Source organism: Erithacus rubecula (genome assembly GCF_903797595.1).
Source record: "Erithacus rubecula genome assembly, contig: scaffold_131_arrow_ctg1, whole genome shotgun sequence".
Taxonomy (NCBI): Eukaryota; Metazoa; Chordata; class Aves; order Passeriformes; family Muscicapidae; genus Erithacus; species Erithacus rubecula.
The window spans coordinates 365674-376153 of NW_027636163.1; the positions used below are offsets into that span (position 1 = coordinate 365674).

Genomic DNA, 10480 nt, shown 5'->3' on the forward strand with positions numbered 1-10480 from the left:
AAGGTGGCCTCCAGGGATTTGTGATCATGGGATGGATCCCAGGGGTGGGGATGCCAGGAGAATAGGTGTCCTTTGGGAATCATGCTCCCTAGGCAAAGGAGGTGCCAGGAGCTGGAACTACCAGGATGGGGGTCCTTAGAAATGGAGATCCTAGGGAATAGCAGTCCTGGCATTGGGGTCCCAGGGAATGGGGGATAGAAGGAATGGGGGTCCCATGGTTGCATTTCCAGGGGAATTGGCAGTGCCAGGCATGGGCAGTAGCTGGCCAGGTCCAAAGGTCACAGCTCCTTCCCTGGGTGCTTCCTATTTTGGGGTGACTCAGGGCCCAACCCTGCCCCCTTGGGCTGCTCCTTTCCTAGGCAGGCATCACATGGGGGTCCTGGGTAGCTCTGTTTCTGTTCCCTCCACTGCCCTCAATTTTTTCCTCTCTTTATTTCTCTCTTTTCCATATTTCCCTCACATTTTTTGCCATGCTCACTCACTCCCATTTCCTGGCTCAGAAATCCTGGGAAGCACCTGGGCAGGGAATGGGCTGGGGGGACACCAGGGAGGGAGAAAACATAGTGGGGGATCTGCAGGGAGAGGTAGCGAGGCTGTGGGGGATGGGGGTGTCCAACGATACTCCCCAACATTTTCACTTTCTCTCTCCAGCAGCAGAAGGAAGAGGCTGTTTGTGCTGAGAGTCACACGGGGTGGGTTCTGTCCTGGGGGCACATCCAGGGGGTCCTGCCTGAGGGGATCCTGTCCTGGGGGTGACACGTTCTGGGTGGATTTTCCCCAGTGGTGACACATCCCAGCGGGGGAGATCCTGTCCTGGGGGATGGCGGTTCTGGGCAGGGTCCCTGGACACATTCCCTGAGCAAGTCCCTGTCCAGGGTAGGGCAGATCCTGGAGACCCCTGTCCCGGGCAGGGGGGCCCTGCCAACCCCCTTTGTCCTCAGTGGGGCACTGTGACCTCTGTGACCTCTGGGGTGCCCCAACTCGGGGTGTGACCCACCCACTCTACACCCCCTCACTGGCTGCCCCCGCCCATCTGGGAGCCTCAATCCCCATTTGGGAACCCTCACAGGTGCAGCACCTCGGCCCCACTGCACAGCCCACCAAGATCATTCTGTGGGTGAAAAACCCCAGCAGGGCTGACTGGGGGAACAGACATGGGCTGGTGTCAGGCAGGCAGGGCACAGACACCCCAAAAACATCCAAACTCCACCCCCACACCCAAAACCCCTGCAGGGCCTCAGTGCTGGTAACCAGGAGATGGATAAGACCCTCCCCATGAAATACCTGTGAAGCTCTTGGGGGGCTTCCCCATCCCTCTCTTGCTCCACACAATCCCCCCATGGGATTTCTGTCCTGAGGGGTTGGGACACTTTGGTTCTATTGGGTTTGGAGAGAAATCCTGTTCCAGACCTCTCCATTCTTGCTCCTCCCCTGCAGGATCTGAGCCAGCAAGAGCAGCTGGGGAATGGAGCCCCAGGCTGGGAGGAGCTCCCAAACTCCTGCTCCTTGAAGCCAGTGGCCATCCAAGTGTGGGCCCAGCCATGGCCCAGCACCAGTGCCCAGGGATGGACATTGGCCAGCCCTGCTCTGGACAGCCCCAGGTGGCAGCCAGGACCTGAGGCTCCCCCGCCCCCTTGGCTTTGATTCTCGCAGCTTTTGAGCTGCTGCAAAGGTGAGAACTCTTTCTGTGGCCAAAAAAGGCCTGGCTGTGGTTTGCTCAGCCCTACAGGAAGCACAAAAGCCAGTGTGAGCCCAAGCAGTGGCTCTGTGAGGGCCTTTGATGGTTTTCAGAGCAGGGCTGGCTGGAAACCCCCCCTGCAGGGGCAGCTGTGAGGGAACCAGTCCGGATATGCAGCAATTGATCATTTGGTGCCTGTCCCCAAGACACTGAGAGAGCCCCAGAACTGCTGCAAACCCCACAGGGATCTGCTCAACAACCTGACCAGGACCATCCTACCTGAACAAAACCTGCAGCCCTCTGGAACCTCCTGGAAAGAATGTTTGGGTTCTGGATGTGGATACCAGAAAAGAGAAAAAAGTGTGGAAATATGGAGCAGGGGCTCCACACGTGGCTCTGGGGCACAGGGGTGTCCTAGCAGGAGCAAGGAGTGCCCAGGCAGGGGAATTCAGGGCAGGGTGCAGTGCATTTACCAGGGAATCAGAGCCTGAGGGACACACGGGCATCTCCACAGATTGCTGTGGAACCAAATGTACCTGAGATTTCTCATCATCAGGGCAAAGTCACCAAAGGTGTCCCCTAAATTCTGGGCACCCCAGAGATGCCAGGGCCCCACTGGGGACAGTGAAAATGCTCAGGAACCCCAGGAGAGGATGTGTCACCTCTGGGACAGGAATCCCCAAGGACGTGGAACCTCCAGTATGAGGAGCCCCCTGGGACAAGACCCAGGTGTCACCAGCCCAGAGAAGCCCTTTTCCTTCAGGGCAGGACCCCTCTGGATGTGCCCCCCAAGACAGAATCCACATCCTGGCCTCAGCACAAATGGCCTCTTCCTTCTGCTGCAGGAAAGAGAAAGTGAAAATCTTGGGGGAGCACAGCCAGAGACCCTCATCCCCCACAGCCTCCCAACCACAGCCTGCACCCTGCAGCCCCCTTTTCCCCTTCCTGGGATCGCCTACTTCTTACCTGCTCAGGTGTTTTCTGGGATGTTTGAAATTGGGGGGAAATTTGGGGGGAAGTTCACAAAAAATTTAGATAAAATTTAAGAAAATTTTGGATAAAATTCAGGCAAAATTTGGCCAAAATTCATCCAAAATTTGCCTAAAACTCAGCCAAGATTAAATCATAATTCAGCCAAAATTCAGCAGAAATTTGGCCAAAATTCACCCCAAATTTGGCATAAATTGAGTCAAAATTCAGCTTAAATTCGTAAAACAAATATCAGCCAAAGGTCAGAAAAATTCAGCCAAAATTCACCCAAATTTGGCCAAAATTCACCCAAAAATCCCTCTAAAAATCTGCAAAAAAATCCCCAAAAATTTGAAAAAAAAATTTTTAAAAAATTCTAAAAAAATCCTAAAAATTCCCAAAAATGTCCCAAAAATTCCCAAAATTTTTTCACCTTTAAGACAGACATTCCTGGGCAGGGGGTGTTGATGATGTTACTCAAATGCCCAAAAAACCGCCTGAAAAATTCACGAAAATTCGAAAAAAATCCCCCAAAAAATCCTAAAAATTCCCAAAAAATTCCCAAAAAAATCCCAAATTCTCTCACCCTTAAGACAGACATCCCTGGGCAGGGGGGTGTTGATGATGGCCCTCAAATGCCCAAAAAACTGCCCGAAAAAATCCTGAAAAATTCGTGAAAAATCCCCAAAAAAATCCTAAAAATTCCCAAAATTTTCCCGAAAAACCCCAAATTTCCCTGACCTTTGAGGCAAACATCCAGGGGCACCCTGGGCAGGGGGTGTTGATGATGTCACTCAAATGCCCAAAAAAACTGCCCAAAAAAATCCCCAAAAATTCGTGAAAAATCCCCAAAAAAATCCTAAATATTCCTAAAAAATTCCCAAAAAATCTCAAAAAAATCCCAAAAAATCCCAAAATTCCCAAATTCTCTCACCCTTAAGACAGACATCCCTGGGCAGGGGGTGTTGATGATGTCACTGAAATGGCCCAAAAAAACCGCCCGAAAAAATCGAAAAAAAATCGAAAAAAATCCAAAGAAAATTCAAAAACAGACCGAAAAAAATCCTAAAAATTCCCCGAAAATTCCCAAAAATTCCCAATTTTCCCTGACCTTTGAGGCAAACATTCAGTGGCACCCTGGGCAGGGGGTGTTGATGATGTCACTCAGCTCCACTTCCTTCTCCTCATAGAAATAAAGTTCGCGGCCACCGCCGCTGGCGAAGCGAAAGGGGATGAACTCCTGGCAGTGGAACCCATAGAGGGGCTGGGAGAAAAAAATAAAAATAAAAATAAAAATATTAAATATTGGAAAAGATTTTACAGAAATTTGGGAAATTTTCCCCAGTTTTGGGTGAGTTTTCTGAGATTTTTGGGGATTTTTTCCCAATTTTTGGGGATTTTTCCTGAATATTCACGGCAATTTCTGTTGATTTTAATGGGATTTTTCTCTTATTTTAAATAAATTTTTTCCAATTTTAAATAAATTTTTTCCAATTTTAAAGGAATGTTTTCTTGATTTTGGGGTGATTTTTGTGATTTTGGGGGTTTTTCCCAATTTTGGGTGAATTTTCTGTGATTTTTGGGGATTTTTTCCCCAATTTTTTCCCAATTTTCCTGAAGTTTTTCCCCGGTTTTTTTCCAGATTTTTGGGACATTTTTTCCCCCAATTTTAAAAGAATTTTTTCCCAATTTTAGAAGAATTTTCCCCAAATTTTAGAAAAATTTTCTGTGATTTTGGGTGAATTTTCCCCAAATTTTTGGGAATTTTTTCCCCAATTTTTGAGAAATTTTTCCCAATTTTAAATAAATTTTCTCCAATTTTAGAAAAATATTTTCTTGATTTTTGGGTGATTTTTGTGATTTTGGGGTTTTTTCCCAATTTTAAGTGAATTTTTGGGGTGATTTTTCTGCATTTTGGGGTTTTTTTCCCAATTTTTTGGGGAGTTTCCCCAGGATAAACTCCTGGCAGTGGAAGCCATAGAGGGGCTGGGGAAAAAAAAAAAAAATTGAATATTGGAAAAGAATTTACAGAAATTTGGGGAATTTTCCCCAGTTTTGGGTGAGTTTTCTGTGATTTTTGGGGATTTTTGCCCAATTTTTGGGGATTTTTCCTGAATATTCGCGGCAATTTCTGTTGATTTTAATGGGATTTTTCTCTTATTTTAAATAAATTTTTTCCAATTTTAAATAATTTTTGGAGAATATTTTCTTGATTTTGGGGTGATTTTTGTGATTTTGGGGGTTTTTCCCAATTTTAGGTGAATTTTTGTGATTTTTGGGGATTTTTTCCCCAATTTTTGGGGATTTTTCCCCATTTTTTTTTCCAAATTTTTGGGACATTTTCCCCAATTTTAGAAAAAAATTTTCCCAATTTTAGAAGAATTTTCCCCAAATTTGAGAGAAAATTTTCTTGATTTTGGGTGAATTTTCCCCCAATTTTTTAGGGATTTTTTCCCCAATTTTAGAGAATTTTTTCCCAATTTTAAATAAGTTTTCTCCAATTTTTGGAGAATATTTTCTTGATTTTGGGTGATTTTTGTGATTTTGGGGATTTTTCCCAATTTTGGGTGAATTTTCTGTGATTTTTGGGGATTTTTTCCCCAATTTTTTCCCCAATTTTCTTGAAATTTTTCCCCATTTTTTCCCCAATTTTTTGGAAGAATTTTCCCCAATTTTAAAAGAATTTTTTCCCAATTTTGGAAGAATTTTGAATTTTTAGAAACTTTTCTTCCATTTTTGGAAACTTTAATTTTTGGAAATTTTCCCTCCAATTTTTGAAATTTGAATTTTTGGAAATTTGAATTTTTGGAAATTTTTCCCCAATTTTTGGAAATTTGAATTTTTAGAAAATTTGAATTTTTAGAAATTTCCCCCAATTTCAGTAATTTGAATTTTTTGGGACATTTCCCCCATTTTCCCCATTAAATTTCAATAAATAATTTTCATTTTTTGACCTTTTTTTCCCCATTTAAATTGAATTTTTTTTCCCTTTTTTTTTTTTTTCTAAATTTTCTCTCATTTTTGGGTCTTTTTGCCACTTTTTGGTTTTTTACCTTTTTTGGGGTTTTTTTTCCCATTTTTGGGTGTTTTTACCTCCACATTTTTCAGTTTCAGGGCCAAATCCATGTCCCCTGTGCTGAGTTTCCTCCTTTTCCCCATATGCATAAATTTCAGAGCATCCTAAAAAAAATCAAAATTTTGGGGTGAATTAGGACAAAAATGGGATTTTGGGAAAAAAAAAATATTTACAGAGGGTTTGGGGGAAAAAAATGGGATTTTGGGGTAAAAAATTGAATTTTTGGGGGTAAAAACTGGATTTTTTCAGGGGAAAAAATGGATTTTTTAAAGGGGAAAAAATGGATTTTTTAAAGCGGAAAAAATGGATTTTTTTAAAGAGGAAATAAATGGATTTTTTTAGGGGAAAAAATGGGTTTTTTTTAAAGAGGAAAAAAAGTAATTTCTTAAGGGGAAAAATGGATTTTTTAAAGGGGGAAAACTGATTTTTAAAGGGGAAAAAATGGATTTTTTAAGGGGAAAAATTGGATTTTTTAATGGGAAATAAATGGATTTTTTAAGGGGAAATAAATGGATTTTTTAATGGGAAATAAATGGATTTTTTAAAGGGGAAAAATGGATTTTTTTAAAGGGAGAAAATGGATTTATTTTTTTTTTTAGGGAAAAAAAATAATTTTTTGGGGGGAAAAAAGGAATTTTTTGAAAAAAAACACCGATTTTTAAAGGGAAAAAAAAGATTTTTTAAAGGGAAAATTGAGGAAAAAAAGAAGATTTGGGGAGGAATTTGGAGGGAAAAAAGAGAATCTTGGGAGGAATTAAGGGGTAAAAATGAGGTTTGAGATGGATTTTGGGATAAAAACATAAAATTTGGGTTTAGGATGGGAAAATAGAGGAAAAAAAAGGATTTGGGGAGGAAGGAAGGACGCGGTTGGGGGGCGCCGAGCGTGAGGGGAAAATTTGATTTTTTGAGGGGAATTTTTAACTCCTGACACTCAAATTTTTGGGGTTCATCCCTCAAAGAAAAAAATAAAATAAAATTTGGGGGTGTCCCCCTTCTCACCTGCGCCACCTCCTTGAGGCGGTAACTCGCCTCCTCCGCCAGCAGCTGGCACGTCTCCTCAGGGACCCCCGGCACCCCCACGGCCTCCGCCATCACCTTCATGGACTCGGCGGGCAGCCGCGTGTGGCTCAGCTTCAGCTTCTTCTCCTCCGCCATCCCCAAAAAAAAAAAAACCCAAAAAACGGGGGAAACCCCAAAAAAAAACGGGGGGAAAAGGGCGGGAAGCGCCTCAGGCAGCGGCCGCCGCCGCCATGTTGCTGCGGCCCCTCAGAGCCGCCGCCATTTTGAGGCTCCTCCTCCCGCCGCCATTTTGAGGCTCCTCCTCCCGCCGCTGCGGGTCCTGGAAAAAAAGCCGATTTGTATAAAATTCACCGAGGGGGGAATGGCGGTTAAATGAGGTAAAGGTTCGGGAGGGTGTGTATGATGTGGATTATCGCGATATATCGGTGCGGTGTGAGGGAGGATGAGGGTTTGTTGGAGGGGGACGGGGGGTTGTTATGGCCCTGCCAAGACCTGCGAGAGGCGGGAAAGGGAGGCGGGGTGGATGCGACGCGCATGCGCGGCGGGAGGAGCGCGGGTAAGGGAGCGGGAGAGACCATTGAGGGAGAATGGGGGGGGATTGGGGGGATAATGGGGGGGACAATGGGGGGGAAGGGGGAGAATGGGGGAGGGGAATTTGGGGAGACCACTGAGGGAAAATGGGGGGATCTTTGGGGGAAGCCATTGTGGGAAATGAGGGGGGGTTGGGGGAGACCATTGGTGGGGAAATGGGGGGAGACCGCTGAGGGAAAATGGGGGAAACCATTGTGGGGAATGAGGGGGGGGATGGGGGAGACCATTGTGGGGAATGAGGGGGGGGAATGGGGGAGACCATTGGGGGAAATGGGGGGTCCTTGAGGGGAAATGGGGGAATCTATTGTGGGGAATGAGGGGGGGGATGGGGGAGACCATTGTGGGGAATGAGGGGGGGGAATGGGGGAGACCATTGGGGGAAATGGGGGGTCCTTGAGGGGAAATGGGGGAATCTATTGTGGGGAATGAGGGGGGGGATGGAGGAGACCATTGTGGGGAATGAGGGGGGGCAAATGGGGGAAACCACTGAGGGAAAATGGGGGGATCTTTGAGGGTTTCCTCCACCCCGATCTCCCTCTCCCCACAGGACATTGGAACCCTCCAACCACTGCCCCCCCAAAATCCCATTTAACCCCCCCAAAACCCCGTTTAACCCCCCCAAAATCCCATTTAACCCCCCCAAAATCCCCTTTAACCCCCCCAAACCCCCCGTTTAACCCCCGCCATGCTGCGGCGCTACCGCACTCGCCCGCTGGGCTCGCTGGAGGTGCCGGGCCCGCTGTACTCGGTGCAGGTGCTGCAGGTTGGCTACCACACCCCCATCCCTGCTAGCCACGCCCCCACCCCCACTAGCCACACCCCCATTGTTGCTAGCCACACCCCTATCATGGATAGCCGCGCCCCTATCGTCGCTAGCCACACCCCCACTAGCCACGCCCCCATCCTTACTAGCCACGCCCCCTCTCTGGCCGGCCTCACCCTCACTAGCCTCACCCCAGCGCTCCCCGGCCACACCCCCGAGCTCACTAGCCCCGCCCCCTCGCTGGCCAGTCCCGCTCCCTCGCTCGCTAGCCCCGCCCTGTCCGACGGCTCCATCACGTTGGTGAGCGGCGGCCCCCTGACCGTGCTGGTGGACACGGGCGGGCCGTGGCTGCGCCGCCGCCTCCCGCGGCTACTGCGGGCCCGCGGCGTGTCCACCCGCGACGTCACGCACGTGGTGGCCACCCACGGCCACTCAGACCACGTGGGCAACCTCAACCTGTTCCCGCGGGCTGCGCTGCTGGTGGGCTTCGACCTGTGCAGCCCCCGCGGGCTGTACCAGCCCACCGGGCTGGCGCAGGGCGCGCCCCTGGTGCTGCACCCCGGGCACCTGGAGGTGGTGGCCACGCCAGGGCACACGCTGGCCCACGTCAGCCTGGTGGCCCTGGGGAGCAGCCTTGGCACGGTGATGGTGGCCGGGGACCTGTTCGAGCGGCGGCGGGACGGGCGGCAGTGGCGGGCGCTGAGCGAGGCGCCGGCGGTGCAGGCCGCCAGCCGCAGGGGGGCGCTGTCCACCGCTGACGTCATCGTGCCCGGGCACGGGGCGCCCTTCCGGGTGGAGAGGGGGGAAGGGGCGCGGGGAGAGGGGGAGGAGGAGGAAGATGATGAGGAGGAAGATGAGGAGGAAGATGATGAGGAGGAGGAAGATGGCGGACCTGGACGGGAGGAGGATGATGATGAGGATGAGGAGGATAATGATGATGATGAGGAGGAGGAGGAAGATGGCGGATCTGGACGGGAGGAGGAGGGTGGAAGAGGTGAGAGGGAGTGGGGGAGGCGCTGGGGACACGGGGACACCATTGGAGACACGGGGACACCATTGGGGACACCACTGGGGACATGATGGGGGACACGGGGGCACCATTGGGGACATGATGGGAACACGGGGACACCACTGGGGACATGATGGGGACATGGGGACACCATTGGGGACACCATTGGGGACACCATTGGGGACACGGGGACACCATTGGGGACACCATTGGGGACATGGGGACACCATTGGGGACACGGGGACACCATTGGGGACACCATTGGGGACATGGGGACACCATTGGGGACATGATGGGGACACGGGGACACCATTGGGGACATGATGGGGACACGGGGACACCATTGGGGACATGATAGGGGACATAGGGACACCACTGGGGACATGGGGACACCATTGGAGGTGGCACTGGGGACACGTCAAGGGACATGGGGGCACCATTGGGGACACGGGGACACCACTGGGGACATTACTGGGGACATGGGGACACCCTGGAGGTGGCACTGGGGACACGGGGACAGCTCTGGGGACATGATGGGGACACCACTGGGGACATGATGGGGGACATGGGGACACCACTGGGGACATGATTGGGGACATGGGGACATCATTGGCAGTGACACTGGGGACATGGGGACACCCTGGAGGTGGCACTGAGGGACATGGGGACACCATTGGGGACATTATTTGGGACATAGGGACACCTTTGGGGACATGGGGACACCCTGGAGATGGCACTAGGGACACAGGGACACCACTGGGGACACGGGGACATCTCTGGGGACACCCTGGAGGTGGCAGTGGGGACATGGGGACACCACTGGGGACATGGGGACACCCTGGAGGTGGCAGTGAGGACATGGGGACAGCTCTGAGGACACCCTGGAGGTGGCAGCGGGGACATGGGGACACCATTGGGGACACGGGGACACCCTGGAGGTGGCAGTGGGGACATGGGGACACAGGGACACCCTGGAGGTGGCAGTGCGGACATGGGGACACCATTGGGGACACAGGGACACCCTGGAGGTGGCAGTGGGGACACTGCAGGGTGTCCCCAAGCCCAGGTGACACCTGTGCTGTCCCCAGGAGCCGAGAGCCAGGAGAGAGAGTGACAGCGGTGACACCGAGCTGGGACACCCGAGAGCCTGGAGACACCTGAGTGCCACCAGAGACCTTGGGGACATTGAGACACTGGGGACATTAAGACCCTGGGGACACCTGAGTGTCACCTGAGACCTTGGGGACACCCGAGAGCCTTGGGGACATCCCTAAGTGTCACCAGAGACCTTGGGGACATTGAGACACTGGGGACATCCCTGAGTGTCACCAGAGACCTTGGGGACATTGAGACACTGGGGCCACCTGAGTGCCA

General features: G+C 50.3%; 1 protein-coding gene across 1 annotated transcript; it reads left to right on the forward strand.

The window, feature by feature from the left end:
- Positions 1–8019: 8019 nt before the first annotated feature.
- MBLAC1 (metallo-beta-lactamase domain containing 1) lies at positions 8020–10220 on the forward strand (the record flags this gene model as incomplete). Its single annotated transcript, XM_079331979.1, has 2 exons — positions 8020–8983; positions 10195–10220. The coding sequence occupies 2 exons, from the start codon at positions 8020–8022 to the stop codon at positions 10218–10220; spliced, it is 990 nt and encodes a 329-aa protein (XP_079188105.1).
- Positions 10221–10480: the final 260 nt, after the last annotated feature.